This window comes from Hemitrygon akajei, chromosome 7 (assembly GCF_048418815.1).
Source record: "Hemitrygon akajei chromosome 7, sHemAka1.3, whole genome shotgun sequence".
Lineage (NCBI taxonomy): Eukaryota > Metazoa > Chordata > Chondrichthyes > Myliobatiformes > Dasyatidae > Hemitrygon > Hemitrygon akajei.
The window spans coordinates 143,549,187-143,566,768 of NC_133130.1; the positions used below are offsets into that span (position 1 = coordinate 143,549,187).

Genomic DNA, 17,582 nt, shown 5'->3' on the forward strand with positions numbered 1-17,582 from the left:
CTTCCACAGCTAAATGTGGCAATGAATTCTGCAGATTTACCAGCCTCTGGCTAAACAAGTACCTCTTCATCTTTGTTCTCCTCATGTTTATTTTTTTTCCCAGGATCATTCTCATAAACCTCCTGTGGGAAGCTGGTCGGAATATTGTTTTTAAATGGATTAATATAGGCTTAGTGTAAATCGGTGATTCATTTTGGACTGGTTGGGACAAAAGGCCTGGTTCTGTACGGTGTGGCTCTATGATTCTCTATGCTTCTGCAATCAGTGCTTTCAGGTCAATTATTTTTTTTATTTGAATTGGGAAAGTTTAGAGATGGGGACAGAGAAAGTGGGGAAGGAAGAATCGGACAGGAGAGAAAGCCTGTGATGGGGAAGGGGAAAAGAAGAAGAGAGAAGAGGCAGCAGTGTGAAAGAGGAGGGCAAAGTCAACTGGGAAGGAGCAAGAGATGGGCGTGGAGGTTTGGACGTTGAAATTGTTGGTTAGTTACTGACTCTGGGATCTGGGAGGGAGGGAGAGAGAGGGAAGGAGAGGCAGAGAGAGAATGAGAGAGAATGTTAATGTTGGCAATTCTTTATGTTTATGTAAGGAACATACTTTACGTGCTATGGGTAAAGTGAAATGAATCCCTCAATTTCAGTGACTATCATTTCAATTCAGTTATATGAACAAAACGTACATACCTAGTTTTTTTTCAGGTAGGGGAGATGTAGTGGTAGTTATTCCTATGCCATTCAGCTAGCCACTCTTACAAATCCTTCACATCCTGTACAAGTAGGGGATCGGTCAGTAAAGCTCAGTTGAATATCCTGCATGCTGGCATCCTGGTGTGCTCTGCACCCTCCCTCAATAATGAACATAACAGTATGTACTTTCAGACTTTTGTATGTCCTGCCCAATGGAGGGGAGAGAAGAGAGAGGTCTTTGTCCTCCAGGCTATTAAGGCCCAGAGGAGGGGAGGAGGTTGAGTCAAGTCCTGTGTGGTTCTTATCCCTTTGTACATTTTTATTCCAGGTGTATGCAATATTGGTGAGTCATCCACCTGGTCCTAGTGACCACCTCACGCCAACACCAGTATCCTACACTGCTGGCTTCTATCGAATCCCAGTGATTGGCTTGACGACACGTATGTCAATATATTCTGACAAGGTAAGGAGTACCCAGACAAATGGGGCAGCTCACCACATCTGTCCTGGGGCAGAGACATTATTTATGTCAATTTTACCTCATTGATAAAATGTGTAGTCTCTTTCATACCACAGATAAGCTTTACAAATCATTTCACCATGTTTAAAACTGGTATTTACACATCAAATATGGAGTTGCCAAGTTGAATTCTAATCTGTGACTCAGTCCTGGAGCTCTACTGCATTATCCTAACACCTCTCCTGAAATTTGCTTCTACAAACCTTTGGTAAGATTAAATATCCAAGGCCATCATATCAATCCCAAACCTTATCACCAGGATTCAGCCTACTTCAGGATTAACAGTCTAACCAACAACATCCAAAGTCCTACCCTGGGGAAAAGACATGACTATCAACCTTACTTATGCCTCTCACAATTTGAAAAACCTCGAAAAGATAACCCCTCAGCCTCCTGTGCACCAGGTTAAACAGCTCCAGCCTAACCAGTCTCTCTTTGTAACTCAAGACATCCAATCCTGTAACAGGGTAATAGGGCAGGTTGAGAAAGTGGTTACAAAAGCACTTGGGCTGCTGGTCTCTATAAATAGAGGCATGGACCTTTTTATATTTATAGGCATAGATACCACTTATTTATGACTGTGAAGCTAAGAACAGCTCCAGTGCCATATTTAAGTTTGCTAATGACACCACGATCATTGGCCAAATCAAAGGTGGAGACAAATCAGCCTACAGGAGGGAGATTGGAAATCTGGCTGAGTGGTGCCACAACAGCAACCTCTCACTCAATGTCAGAAAGACCAAGGAGATGATTATTGACCTCAGGAGAGGGCCAGAAACTTCTAATTTTTCAGTGTTATTATTTCAGAGGGCCCAGCACATAAATGCCATTACAAAAGAAAGCACAGCAGTGCCTCTACTTTCTTAGAAGTTTGTGAAGATTTAACATGTCATCTGAAACTCTGACAAACTTCTATAGACGTGTGGTGGAGAGTATATTGACTGGTTGCATTACATCTTGATATGGAAACATCAAAGCCCTTGTACAGAAAAGCCTATAAAAATGTAATGGAAGCAGCCCTGTCCATCATAGGCAAAGTCATTCCCACCACAGAGCACATCTACACGGATCGTTGTCACAGGAAAGCAGTATCAATTATCAGGGACCCCCACCATCCAGGCCATGCTCTGTTCTTGCTAATGCCATCAGGAAGAAGGTACAGGGTCCTCAGGACTCATACCACCAGGTTCAGGAACAGTTATTACCACTCAACCATCAGACTCTTGAAACAGAGGGGATAACTTCACTCAACTTCATTTGCCCAATCACTGAACTGTTCCCATAACCTATGGACTCACTTTCAAGGACTTTTCGTCTTATGCTCTTGATATTTATTGCTTGCTTCCTTGCTTACCTATCTATTTATTATTTTAACATTTCTTTTTGCATTTACACACTTTGTGGGGTTTTTTTGCACATTGGTCATTGCCCGTTCTGTTACGTGTGATCTTTCACTGATTCTATTGAGCTTATTTGAGTTACTGTGAATGCTTGCAAGAAAATGGATCTCAAAGTTGTATATGGTGACATATATGTACTTCGATAATAAATTTACTTTGAACTTGGAGTGTTGTTCAGTTCTGCATCTCAGCACATCCATTGTCTAAACATGAAACAAGATGAGAAGTTCCAAAAGTGAATGTACTTTGATCATAAATTTATTTTGAACTTTGAACTTTAGAGGAACTCAGGATGAGCCTTTATAAACACTGGTTCAGCCATAACTGGAATATCATGTCTAGCTCTGGCCTTCACACTTCAGGAGAGATATGATCTAGAAAAATGATGCAGAAGCGATTTACTGAAATGACTCTGTGGAGGAGGGACTTTAAGTCTGTGGATGTACAGGGGCTGGGACTGTTCTCAGTGACAAAGGGTGAGGAACCAGGGATATGGAAGCAAAACGATTTGCAAAAGAATCCAAAGAGACCTGAGAAAATCAATTTATGAAGTTATTGGTAATGGTCTGAGATGCACTGCTGGAATAATAGTCAAGGCAAATTCAAATCTAGTAATAAAATGGGAGTATCAGCTGGGAAAGAATTTGCTGGGCTCTTGGGAGAGGGGACTGAGACCAGCTGAACTAATTCTCAATGGAGCCAGCATAAAATTGGTGGGCTATGTAACCTTCATCTGCACTGTCCTGTGATTCTCTGCTTTTGATAAGTTACAAGGTAGTCAACCAACCATGCACAGATTTTCCAAAATGAAGGAGGCCAGATTGTGGTCAGTGAATACATTAAACTGGAAGAAGTGCAGGGCAATTGCTGTGTTTTGCAGATTGGATGGAAAGGAAGAAGGCAAATGCATTAACTGTCCATTCACGTCTCTTCCCTTCACATAGCTGCGGACTCAAGCTTACTTCCATGCAAAGCAGCGTGCTTCCAAATTCCTGCTGTTTTGCAACTTCACCATCCCCAGGCATTTGCAGCTCTGCACTTTCTCCCCTTTTGTCAGTTCCTCTTCTGCATTCTTTCACTTCTCTCCTTCCCTTTTCTCTCCATCCTAAATCTGCGCATCCCTCATTGGATGTCAGGGCATTGGAAATGCCAGCTCTCCACAGATACTGCCAGATCTGCCCAGTAATTCCAATCATTTTTAAGTCTTTATCTGAGATATCTTTCTCTTTGTAAATAAAGGCTGTATAGCTGGATCAGATTCCATCCAACAAGTCACTCCAGACTATCTGTGATTCAACATGTCAATTATTCAGATCGTATTCCAGTAGTATCTAGTTTTCAAGGTACTCATTTACAAATGACACAAAAGTTGATGGGAGGGCCTGCTGTGATATAAGTATTTGGATCCTACAACAGCACAGGTAGAATGAGTGAGCAAAATCTTGATAAATCCAGTTTAATGTAGGAAAGTGTGAGGAAAAATTAAAAGGTGGACTACTATCTAAAAGGAGAAGGATTCCAAATGACTGGAGTACAGAGGGATGTACAAAGTTCAAAGTAAATTTTTTTTATCAGAATACAAACATGTCACCACATACAATCCTGAGATTCTCTTCTGTGGGTATACTTAGCAAATCTATAGAACAGTAACTGTAAGCTGTAAACATCAGGAATTGTAAACTGTAAACAAACTGTGCAAATGCGGATATAAATAGCAATAAATGACGAGCGTGAAATGGCAATATAACAGAATTCTTAAATAAGTGTAGTTATCCCCTTTGTTCAAGAGTCTGATGGTTGAGGGGTAGTAACTGTTCTTGAACCTGGTGGTGCAAGTCCTGAGGCTCCTGTACCTTCTACCTGATGGCAGCAGTGAGAAAAGAGCATGGCCTGGGTGGTGAGGATCTTTGATGATGGATGCTGCTTTTCTGTGGCAACATTTCATGTAGATGTGCTCAATGGTTGGGAGGGTTTTACCCATGATGTACTGGGCTGAATCCACTACCTTTTGTAGGATTTTCTTCTCAAAGGCATTGGTGTTCCCATACCAGGCCATGATGCAGCCTGTCAGCACACTTTCCACCACACATCTATAGAAGATTGTAGAAGTTTTTGATGTTATGCCGAACTGAGGAAGTAGATGTGCTGTCGTGCATTCTTCACAATAATATATATATATATATATAAGATGAGTCCAGGACAGGTCATCTGAGATTGTGACACCCAGGAATTTAAAGATACTGACCCTCTCCACCTCTGATCCTCCAGTAATTACTAACTCATGGACCCCTGGTTTCCCTCTCCTGAAGTCTACTATCAGTTCCTTGGTCTTATTGACATTGAGTGACAGGTTGCTGTTATTACACCACTCAGCCATGTTTTCAATTTCCCTCCTGTAGGCTGATTCATCACTCCCTTTGATACAGCCCACACAGTGGTGTCATCAGCAAACTCGTATATGGTGTTGGAGCTGTACTTAGCCACACAGTCATAGGTGGAAAGCGAGTGGAGCAGGGGGCTAAGTACACAACCCAGCGGTACTCCTGTGCTGATTGAGATTGTGGAGGAGATGTTTTGACAATCTGAACTGACTGGAGCCTACAAGTAGGAAATCCAGGATCCAATTACACAAGGAGGTAATAGGGCCCAGGTCTTGGAGTTTATTGCTTAGTTTTGAGGGAATGATGATGTTAAATACCCAGCTGTCATTGATAAAGAGCATCCTGATGTATGCAGCTTTGCAGTTCAGATGTTCCAGAGTTGTGTGAAGAGCCAATGAGACAGCATGTTGCTTCTGTCGGCAAACTGGAAAGGATCCAAGTCGCCATTTAGACAGGAGCTGATATGCTTCAACACCAGTCTCTCTAAACACTTCATCATTGTGGATGTGTCATTGGCCGATAATCACTTAGGCAGGTTACCCCTGGTATGATTGAAGCACTGCCGGAGCGAGAGGTTGAATATATCCGTGAACACACCAGCCAGTTGGTCAGCACAGGTCTTCAATACTCGGCCAGGTACTCTGTCCAGATTGGATGCTTTCCCTGGATTCACGTAAGTCATCTTCAGATACTGAGACCAAAGGATCATGGAGAGACCTGGAGATGCGCAATGGTTACTCCTTGTTCTGGTGATCAAAGTGAGCATAGGAGGCATTGAGCTCATCTGGAATCGAAGCCCTGCTGTGCCCGATGTCACAAGATTTAACTTTGCATGAGGTTATGACACTCAAACCCGGCCACAGCTGTCGAGCATCCCTCATTGATCCCGGCTAGTCCAGAATCTCCAGTTCGCCTGAGTGATGGCTTTCTGGAGATCATGGCTGCACCTCTTGTAGCATTCTTGATCTCCATACTTGGATGCCTCTGATTTGGCTCTCAGCAGATTCTGCATTTCATTGTTCATCTGGGGTTCCAGATTGGGGAAAACCCTGAATGATTTTGTGGGGACACACTCATCCACAGCTGTTTTACTAAAGTCTATAATGACTCAGATGTGGCCAATTAGGTCCTCAGGTGAGTTCTTGAACAGGGCCCAGTCCACTGACTCAAGGCAATCCTGTAGCTGTTCCTCAGCCTCCTGTAACCACCTCTTGGTTGTCTTGATCTCTGGAGCCTTGCTCTTTAGGCTCTGTCTGTAAGAAGGTAGTAAGAGTACAGCCAAATGATCTGACTTGCAAAATACAGTCTTGGAAAGGAACTATAGGCATTCCTTATGGTAGTGTGACAGTGGTCTAGTGTGTCGGGACCTCTGGTGCAACATTTACGTGCTGGTGATAATTGGACAGGGTTTTCATCAAACGGCCCTGGTTAAAGTTACTGACAGTAAGTTGAAAAGTGTCATGACGGACCGTTTCTTGTTTACAGACAGTGTCATGCAGTTTCGTGAGTGCTTGCTTATAATCAGCCGCAGTTGATATGTAAACGGTGGTCAGGATCACGGATGAGAACGCCCGAGGCAAATAGAATAGTCTACATTTCATCGTTAGATGTTCTCAGCCAGGGGAACAAGAAGGTAACACCTCCCCAACGTCTGTGCACCAACGAGAATTGAATAAAGCATACTCCACCACCCTTTCCTTACCAGAGTTCGAGGTTCGATCCATTCTGAAAACCTTCTGGGTGTTCTTGTGCATGAAACACAAAGAACAGGTGCAGCAAATAATGAAGGAAGCAAATGGCTTTTATTGTTAGGGAGTTTGGAGAATAAAAATAGGGAAGTGTTATCGTGCAAGGTGCTGGAGTAACTGCACAGTTCTGATCCCCTTATTTAAGTCCTATATTTTATTTTTGAGATACATATAGTGTTGCTCACTACCAGGCCCTACTGGCCATACAAGCCCATGCTGCTCTGTTACACCGATGTGAATGATTAGGCTACTAACCTGTACATCGTTGGAATGTGGGAGGAAATCCCAGGCGGTCACGGGGAAAAGCAGCAGGAATTGAATCAGGTCTCTGGTGCTGTGCTACTGTGCCACCCTCCCTTTGGCACCGGAGGAGGTCTTGAACAAGATAACACAGAAATAAGATGAGGGGCCAGTCTTCAAAAACTAATATACAGAGGGATTTCTTCTTGCGGATGGTAGAATTTTCAACCCTGGAGGGTTCTGCAGGCTAGCTTGTTGGAGTAGGTAGGAAAATTTATGAAGGATCACGGAACAGAGGGCTGTGTGGAACTGGCACCATGGTAGAGATGAGGCCTGAGGGCTGTGTGGAACTGGCACCGTGGTAGAGATGAGGCCTGAGAGCTGTGTGGAACTGGCACCGTGGTAGAGATGAGGCCTGAGGGCTGTGTGGAACTGGCACCGTGGTAGAGATGAGGCCTGAGGGCTGTGTGGAACTGCCACTGAGGTGGAGATGAGGCCCGGGGCAGAGCAGAGACGATTATGGCTGCCCCTACACCTCTTTTGCTATGCTTATTCTTCGTCTGGGTGTGTTCCTCAGTTGTGTATATTATAGAGTGATATAGCACACTGTACGTCACAGATTCATAGTGTGATATAACACTATAGAGTGATATAGCAGAGAAACAACACTTAACCCCATGATATATATGCCTCCAGCAAGTATCCACCTATACTAATCCCACCAACACAAGACCTCTGGGCCTTTGTGATTTAGATCATGTGGGAGTCCCTGTATTCATCAACTGGACAGTGCACTCCAGATAGCAACCACCCACGAGATGAAGAAATTCTTCTTCAGATCTCCTCTAAACCCATGTCCTCTAGTGTCAGATACCTCTGCTACAAGGGGAGAACCTCTTAACATTTGCCCTACTTATAAGACCATGAGATATAGGAGCAAGTTTGGGCAATTTGGCCATCAAGTCTGCTCCGCCATTTCATCCCTCTCAGCCCCAATCTCCTGCCTTAGATATACCAATGACGGCCTCCACAGCAGACTGTGGCAATGAATTCTGCAGAACCATCACCCTCTGGCTAAAGAAATTTCTCCTCTCCTCCGTTCAAAAAGGACACCCCTCTATTCTGAGGCTGTGTCCTCTGGTATTTCACTCCCCCACCAGAGGAAGCATCCTCTCCACATCCACTCTATTGAGGTCTGTCAACATTCACTAGATTTCTATCGGGTTGCCCCTCATTCTTCTGAATTCCAGCGAGTAGAGGCCCAGAGCCATCAAACACTCCTCATGTGACAAGGTGACAAGCCTTTCAATTTTCATTTTCGTGAACCTCCTTTGAACCCTCTCCAATTAAACCCCTCATAATTTTGGATATCACTGTCAAGTCAACCGTCAGATTCCTCCACTCAAGGGAGTATAAACCCAGCCTATCTATAACTGAAACAACCTATCACAGGCAACATCCTGGTGAATCTGTCCTCTAGAGGATGTCAGCGGGAGCAGCATCTGTGGGAGGAAAAGAACTGTGTGGTGAACTAGATATACCTGTCTGACTGCTCCTGTGGCTCCTCCCACAGACCCCTGTATAAAGGCGACTGTGGTCTGCTGCTCTCCCTCATTTTCCCCAGGATGTAGTGTTGTTTGTTCTTCCAGTCAATAAAAGCCGATATCTCACTTCCTAAGTCTCAGCGTGAGTTATTGATGGTGCATCAATTTTATTGACTGGAAGAACAAACAACACTACATCCTGGGGAAAATGAGGCCTTCAGTTTGTACTGGTCCACCATCCGGTCCATCTCCCTCTGGAAGACTGAGACCCCATTTGTGACACCAAATGGGACGCGCAGAAAGTGATAGAGCCTGCCACCCCCCTTCCTGGGGAAAATGAGGGAGAGCAGCAGACCACAGTCGCCTTTATACAGGGGTCTGTGGGAGGAGCCACAGGAGCAGTCAGACAGGTATATCTAGTTCACCACAAACTGTCTGCATTTCAGGATATAAAACATTTACAGTTCCAACCCCTCCATCCCCCCTCCTCCCACCTTACAGGTGCTGCTCTACCCACTGGGTTCCTCCAGTAGATTGCCAATTGCTCTACAGTCCAGCACCTATACACCTTGCGTCCCCATCCTGGTGAATCTCCTCTGCACCCTCCCCATTGTGCGAAGACCAGAAATGCACACAGTACTCCAGATGTGGCCTAGCCAGTGTCTTGTAAGTCATTTACACATACCATCTGAAGATCTGCCAAGCTACATGTGGGGTGGGGAGGCACGCCTTGTGTACAATGGGCCTGAACTGCGGATCTCCAAGTGAAATGTTAGAAGTGTGTGTGGGAAGAGGTCCTCCAGCTACTGATTCTGTTCCATGGCAAATGTGACCTCAGACCACAAAACTGGCAGGTTATATTATAATTAGTACTGAACATGACTTGTAAACTGCCTTAAGTGGGCGTATGAAATACTTCTTTACTGCAGAGATTCTAAGCCTTAATTTACTTCCTGCTGAATTAATTTTGGCAACTATGCAGCCACTAGCTGCCATTCAGCAGAACTGGCTCTACCAGTTCATCCAGCAGCTCTGATGAGAATGTAGTTCACTGCTTCAAGTCAGCTCCATCTGCAGTCCAGTGAGCAGTGTGAGAGATCTCGCTGCCTCCATGAACGTGAGCAATCTTGCTTCTGTCACAAAATGTCGGAGGATCTCAGCAGGCCAGGCAGCTTCTATGGAAAAGAGAAATCAGTCAACGTTCTGGGCCGAGTAAATGTTTACTCCTTTCCATAGATGCTGCCTGGCCTGCTGAATTCCTCCAGCATTTTGATTTCCAGGACCTGCAGATTTTCTCTCGTTGGTGAATCTTGGTGAGGAACCTTCAGCTTCCAAAGAGATTGAGGCACCTCGCTGCTGCCATTCTGTGTGGGAACTTTGCTGGTCCTGTGTAATGTGAGGACTCTCTCCACCCTCGTCTAGTGCACGTGTTGCTGTTTGGCATGGTTCTTGGCAGCCAGTGGTTTCAGGACATCTTCCACTTCCTCGATAGTTTATTCTTGCTCCTGTCTCCCTTGTTTATTGAGCCGAAGATGAACATTGAGCCATTTGGGGATGACACGAGCAAGCACCTTTCCAATGGCTAGCTGTGCTTGTTGAGAGTGCTGAAGCTGGGCTGAGTAGATTGTTGAAAATCAATTACGCGATACAGAATGTGGTTGGTTCCCCCGCAAGTAAGCAGTACATCTTTAGTAGCATCTTGGCAATACGTGTCAGGTCAGGGATCACGGTGAACAATACTGCCACCATCTGTAGGAGCCATGTCCGGTTAACGCCATCCTGAAGCAGAACTATGTCTCTATTCCTCCGAGGCTCTCTCTAATCCTTGAACACCAAAGCTGACCATTGCCGGCATGAAGAAAGTGGCTCACAGTTATGAGGCAGGTTGATAACCCCAGCCCCGGCTCAGGGCTGTCAGAAGCTGAAATCTTCAGAATGCTCATCTTCAAAGGGCAAATTTGCTTCCTGAGACCATGGAAGTCAATAAATTTTTGAGCATTAGCAATGCAGAAGACAGCTCAGTGTCACAGCTAGTATACCTGCTATCTCACAGTTCCAGGGACCTGGCTTCGGCCCCAACCTCCAGCGCAGTCTACGTGGAATTTGCGCTCCCCCCCCCCCCCCCCCCCCCCCGCAACTGTGCATTTTCCACTGGGTTCTCCGGTTTCCTCTCATATCCCAAAGATGTGCAGGATGGTGAGTTAATTGTTGCAGCAAATAGGGTCCTAGAGTGTAGGTGAGGGGTAAAAAGAGGTAGTTGATGGGTAGGTAGGAAGGATAACATGAGATTAGTTTATTAGTAAATGTATGTTGTAGATCTCTGTTTACTATCTGATTCTAAGGGTCCTAATTGCAAGACTTCAGTTCAGAGTGTAAACATAGAAATACTGAGCAAACTAAATAAAGAGCTGGAAAATTATGCTAAAGGGACTAAGACAAAGGTATAAAAAAGAAGTCAAGAAACCAAAAAGCCAAACTGGCGCCTCTGAAAATTTTATCACTTTTGTATATAAGATATTGCTTAGATAGGAATAAACTAGTTAATAGGCTGCATAATTAAAACAATTACATCATGTGGGTAATATGCTAATACTTAGCCAATGAAACATGAGCAAAGTGATAAACTATTAGTTTAGATGCTATACTGCTTTCTGCCAGTGAATGTGAAAAATACACAAGTTTATTAAAGAGTACAAATCTTATAAAAAGTATTAAAAAGCAGTAGTTTCCAATAATGGTCACTGTGAACTGAATGGGCTGAAAAGGGCATGGGGAGCTGGGGTGAGTATGGACATAGAGCACACTGTGGGCTGTGGCTTCATTAAGTAATAGAACAGTCAGGATGGGCCAAATGGCCTGTTCCTATTTCTACCAATGTTCTAAAGAAGAATTTAGGCAGCTGGCTGTGTTAACACACTGAAATGGACAGAGTTGTCAGGGGCCGAATGTTTATCAATGTTTCAGAAAGTTCAAACAGAAAAAAACTCTTAAAATATCATAATCTTATGAAGAAATGATAAACAAGAAGAAAAGTAATAGAAGAACTTTTATATTTAAAATATTGAAATGTTGTCAGAAAGCAGGACGTGAATGGGACAGGAACTCCGTGCTATGTGATATTCCCACCCCTCCCACGTTAGACTCTCACCGGCGTGAAATGCAGTTGGAATAATCCCAGTGTGGTGCTGGCAGCAACAGCATTCACATTCCCAGAGATCCAGGGATCGCCACTAGTTACCACAGAATGAGAAATGTGCAGTGCAGAAGGAGGCCCTTTAATACATCGTGTCGATGTTACTGTAAGTGGATTTAGGTTAATCCATCTCCCAGCTCCTGTCTACGGCACAAAGAGGTTATCTGGACATCCTTTTCAAATGTGACGAGGGTTTCTGCCTCCCAAGTGTGTCAGGCAGTGAGCTCCAGACACTCACCATTCACTGATGAAAACATATCTTCTCAGCTCTCTTCAATAGACAATAGGTGCAGGAGTAGGCCATTCGGCCCTTCTAGCCAGCACCGCCATTCACTGTGATCATGGCTGATCATACACAATCAGTACCCCGTTCCTGCCCTCTCCCCATATCCCTTGACCCTGCTATCTATAAGAGCTCTATCTAACTCTCTCTTGAATGCATCCAGAGACTTGGCCTCCACTGCCTTCTGGGGCAGAGCATTCCACATATCCACCACTCTCTGCGTGAAAAAGTTTTTCTGCATCTCAGTTCTAAATGGCCTACCCCTTATTCTTAAACTGTGGCCTCTAGTTCTGGACTCACCCATCAGCGGGAACATGCTTCCTGCCTCCAGTGTGTCCAATCCCTTAATAATCTTATATGTCTCAATCAGATCCCCTCTCATCCTTCTAAATTCCAGTGTATACAAGCCCAGTCACTCCAATCTTTCAACATATGACAGTCCCGCCATTCCGGGAATTAACCTTGTGAACCTATGCTGCACTCCCTCAATAGCAAGAATGTCCTTCCTCAAATTTGGAGACCAAAACTGCACACAATTACTGCAGGTGGGGTCTCACCAGGGCCCTGTACAGCTGCAGAAGGACCTCTTTACTCCTATACTCAATTCCTCTTGTTATAAAGGCCAGCATGCCATTAGCTTTCTTCACTGCCTGCTGTACCTGCATGCTTGCTTTCATTGACTGATGTACAAGAACACCTAGATCTCATTGTACTTCCCCTTTTCCTAACTTGACTCCATTTAGATAGTAATCTGCCTTCCTGTTCTTGCCACCAAAGTGATAACCTCACATTTATCCACATTAAACTGCATCTGCCATACATTTGCCCACTCACCCAACCTGTCCAAGTCACCCTGCATTCTCATAACATCTTCCTGACATTTCACACTGCCACCCAGCTTTGTGTCATCAGCAAATTTGCTAATGTTACTTTTAATCCCTTCATCTAAATCATTAATGTATATTGTAAACAGCTGCGGTCCCAGCACCGAACCTTGCGGTACCCCACTGGTCACAGCCTGCCATTCCGAAAGGGACCTGTTAAGCGCTACTCTTTGTTTCCTGTCAGGCAGCCAATTTTCAATCCATGTCAGTACTCTGCCCCCAATACCATGTGCCCTAATTTTGCCCATTAATCTCCTATGTGGGACTTTATCAAAAGCTTTCTGGAAGTCCAGGTACACTACATCCACTGGCTCTCCCTTGTCCATTTTCATAGTTACATCCTCAAAAAACTCCAGAAGATTAGTCAAGCATGATTTTCCCTTCATAAATCCATGCTGACTCAGACTGATCCTTCTACTGCTATCCAAATGTGTTGTAATTTCCTCTTTTATAATTGACTCCAGCATCTTTCCCACCACTGACATCAGGCTAACCGGTCTATAATTCCCTGTTTTCTCTCTCCCTCCTTTCTTGAAAAGTGTGACAACATTAGCCACCCTCCAGTCAGCAGGAAATGTTCCTGAATCTATAGAACATTGGAAAATGATTACCAATGTGTCCACGATTTCTAGAGCCACCTCTTTAAGTACCCTGGGATGCAGACCATCAGGTCCCGGCAACTTATCAGCCTTCAGACTCAACAGTCTATCCAACACCGTTTCTTGCCTAATATAAATTTCCTTCAGTTCATCCTTTACCCTAGTTCCTTTGACCACTATTACATCTGGGAGATTGTTTGTGTCTTCCCTAGTGAAGACAGATCCAAAGTACTTGTTCAACTCATCTGCCATTTCTTTGTTCCCCATAATAAATTCACCCGTTTCTGTCTTCAATGGTCCAATTTTGGTCTTAACTATTTTTTTGCTATTCACATACCTAAAGAAGCTTTTACTATCCTTTATATTCTTGGCTAGTTTACCTTCGTACCTCATTTTTTCTTGGCGTATTGCCTTTTTTGTTATCTTCTGTTGCTCTTTAAAAGCTTCCCGTCCTCCGGTTTCCCACTCATCTTTGCTATGTTATACTTCTTCTCTTTTATTTTTATATTGCCCTTTACTTCCCTCATCAGCCACGGCTGCCCTTTACTCCCCTTAGGATCTTTCTTCCTCTTTGGAATGAACCGATCCTGCACCTTCTGCATTATTCCCAGAAATACCTGCCATTGTTATTCCACTGTCTTCCCTGCTAGGGTATTGTTCCATTGAACTTTGGCCAGCTCCTCCCTCATAGCTCCATAGTTCCCTTTGTTCAACTGTAATACTGACACATCCGATTTTTCCTTCTCCTTCTCAAATTGTAGGTTAAAACATATCATATTATGGTCACTACCTCCAAATGGTTCCTTTACCTCCAGGTCCCTGATCAAATCCGGTTCATTGCACAACACTAAATCTAGAATTGCCTTCTCATTGGTAGGCTCCAGTATAAGCTGTTCTAAGAATCCATTTTCGGATCCTCTGCCAATGAGCTAACATCCAAGTGTCCCAGTTACTCTTTGCTCTGCTCATGAATCTATCTTCCCTGTTTACTATTTTCATTAAATGCCCTCTCTGTCTTCTTTACTGCTAAGAAATTATCCCCATTCTATGCAGCTTTTCTTGAAAACTGGGAGCCATCCCCCAAGGCCAAAGTTACTGGGAATCCAGTTCTCTAAGCCAAAGTTACCGGGAGCCCACCTCTTTAAGCCTAGATTTACTGGGAGCCAGCTCTCTAGCACTGAGTTATGGCCTTGGCCTCTCCAGATATGGGAACCATTCTCTGATCTGTATTTTTCTTTTCCACCGCAGAGTATCCACCTCTCCTTCCTGCGCACTGTGCCCCCCTATTCTCACCAAGCTCAGGTCTGGTTTGAGTTGATGAGGCGCTTTCGGTGGGGTCACATTATTCTGGTGGTCAGCAATGACCACGAGGGCCGAGCTGCACAGAAGAAGCTGGAGACGCTTCTGGAAGAAAAGGAGTCAAAGGTTAGTGTGTCACCTCTCTGTCACCTCCCGAGTGTTTTATGTGTGTAGATATCTGTACGTGAACACATTCTCTCTTCATTATGAACATGGCTAACATATTGCTTGAAGCATCTACGGTGTCTTGAGTGGTACCTGACAAAACTTGTATTTATCATTCCACGTGCTTCACCATAGTCAACATGTGATCAGCAGCAGGATGAGAGCCCGTACACTGGAGCTGTGCAAAAAAAAACAACCCGCAGCTCTTTCTGTAGTCAGACTAATTCGCCTGTCAATGAGTGAGAGCAGACTCCAGCAGCAGCGCTGAGTAGCTCAGGTGTAGTGCCCAATGCCAACATTACGCTGGGCACTCCACCTTAACACGTGGTCCACCCATCCCCATTCCTGGTCCTGCTCTTGGGATGGACATTGGTGAATTCCTCTCCTCCCATTTCCTTCATCCTCTGCCTGGCTCTTTCATGAGGTAAGCAAGGAGGTCCTCCTACCTCTCAAGCTTTCGGTAAGATCATGGCTGACCCATTACCTCAGCTCCATCTCTAACCACCATCCACTGATCCCACCAATCTAACCATCCCAGCGACTGGGCATCCTCATCCTTCCACAAGCCACCATCTTTCCTCCTTTCAGCCATAACTGTCTGTCCTTTACCCCAGGGTGCCCTGAGAACTATATCCTCCAGCTAGGAGAAGCAGTTGCTCAGATTTCTCCTATCAATTCTTCACAGAATTTTATTTTCTCAACGAGTCTGCCTCTCTTTCCCCTGTGAGGAGCACAGAATTCTGTTAATTTTTCTCTGCACAAGAACAAATGCCCCATTCCAGGTACACTCTTCAGTGAGTAGATCTTCCCTCATCTCCAAGGCAAAAACTGATGTGCTCTGAATACCTTCTGAGACAATTACAGATCAAAAAATGCAACACAGCATTTGCCTTTCCAATTATTGTCTGTCTATGCCAGTTAATTACTGTTTTTCACATCAAAAGGCACGCAGATTCCCACATAAACCCACGCCTAATCATTTTTCACTATTTAAAAATAAACCTGCTTCCTGCTGGTTACATATTCAAACATTTGAATAGATTTGTCAGATATTGTTTCCCTATTAACTGCTGCATGTTAACTAATTTAGGCTTTTTCCTGTGAATATATCATCAATAACTGGTTCTAACACTTTGCTGACATTTCACATCAAGCCAACTGGCCCACAGGCTCTGATTCCCTTCTCCCTTCATTCTGAAATACCAGGGTAACACTGGCACCTCACAGTTTGCTGTGATTCCTGCAGATTCCGAGCAATTTTGGAATATTTTATCATATTTACCCAGTACCACTACAGCAATCTTTAAACATGTATCTTGCCCAGTTGAGGACTGGGCATTCTTTATCCCATTATTTGTTCTGTCTTTAATATTAAGTTCTTCACTCACTTTAGAACATTGCTTCAGGATACAGTAGGAGTGGTGGGAAGAGGATTAATTTACCTTCCTGTGGCCATGAATTGCCTCACACAGAATGCTGGCCTAATTTAACATGTTTGTTTGGCAGAGATGGTCATAGCCAATTGGGCCAGGATCGACAAGCACATTTAAACATCAGGTCAATGACACACCAATTACATCATTGAAAATTTTCACTTGAGAATATTTTCTGCCTCCCTCTTCCCTTCACGTATTTCCTCCTGTCCTTCACCCCTCTTCCTTTCTTCTAATACATTTGTTTTGTTTCCCCATTCTCTCTTTTCCTCCACTTCCATCTAAAAATCCTCATGCATATCTCTGCTTTCCCATTCCCTCCTCCATAAGTCCATAAGATCATAAGACATAGGAGCAGAATTAGTTCATTCGGCCATTGAGTCTCACCTGTCATTTCATCATGGCTGATTTATTTTCCCTCTTAACCCCATTCTCCTGCCTTCTCCTTATGACCTTTGACACCCTGACTAACCAGGAACCTATAAACCTCTGCTTTAACTATACTCGATGACTTGGACCCTATAGCTGTCTGTGACAATGAATTCCACAGATTAATTACCCTGTGGCTATAGAAATTTCTCCTCATCTCTGTTCTAAATGGACATCACTGTATTCTGAGGCTCTGCCCTCTGGTCTTAGACTCCCCTATGAGAGGGAACACTTTATCTAGGCCTTCCAATATTCAATAGATTTCAATAAGATTTCCCCTCATTCTTCTAAATGTACAGGCCCAGAATAATCAAACACTCCTCATATGTTAACCCTCCCTGGACCCCTTCCATTGTCAGCACTCCTTTTCTTAGATAAGGCATCCTAGACTGCTATTAATACTCCAAATGCAGTTTGGCCAATGCCTTATAAAGTCTAAGCATTACATCCTTGCTTTTATATTCTAGTCCTCTCAAAATGAATGTTAACATTGCAATTGTCTTCCTTACTACTGACTCAATCAGCAAGTTAACCTTGCAGAAGGACTCCCAAGTCCCTTTGCACCTCTGATTTTTCGATTTCTCCCCATTTAGAAATAGGTCTATGCCTTTATTCCTTCTACTAAGATGCATGACTGTACACCTCCAACACTGTCTTCCATCTGCCACTTCTTTGCACTTTCTCCCAATCTGTCTGTCCTTCCGCAGACTCCCTGCTTCCTCAACACTACCCGCCCTCCACCTATCTTCATATCATTTGCAAACTTGGCCACAAAGCCAT

The 17,582-nt window shown here is 44.1% G+C and overlaps 1 protein-coding gene across 4 annotated transcripts in view; it reads left to right on the forward strand.

The window, feature by feature from the left end:
• The window catches only part of grin1a (glutamate receptor, ionotropic, N-methyl D-aspartate 1a), a 101,660-nt gene that overhangs the window by 11,954 nt on the left and 72,124 nt on the right, over positions 1–17,582 (forward strand). For all 4 annotated transcript variants that reach the window (XM_073052165.1, XM_073052167.1, XM_073052166.1 and 1 more), the window contains exons 2-3: positions 1,013–1,147; positions 14,725–14,901. In XM_073052165.1, the coding sequence (XP_072908266.1) occupies positions 1,013–1,147; positions 14,725–14,901 (312 nt within the window). The remainder of the gene's footprint in view (positions 1–1,012; positions 1,148–14,724; positions 14,902–17,582) is intronic.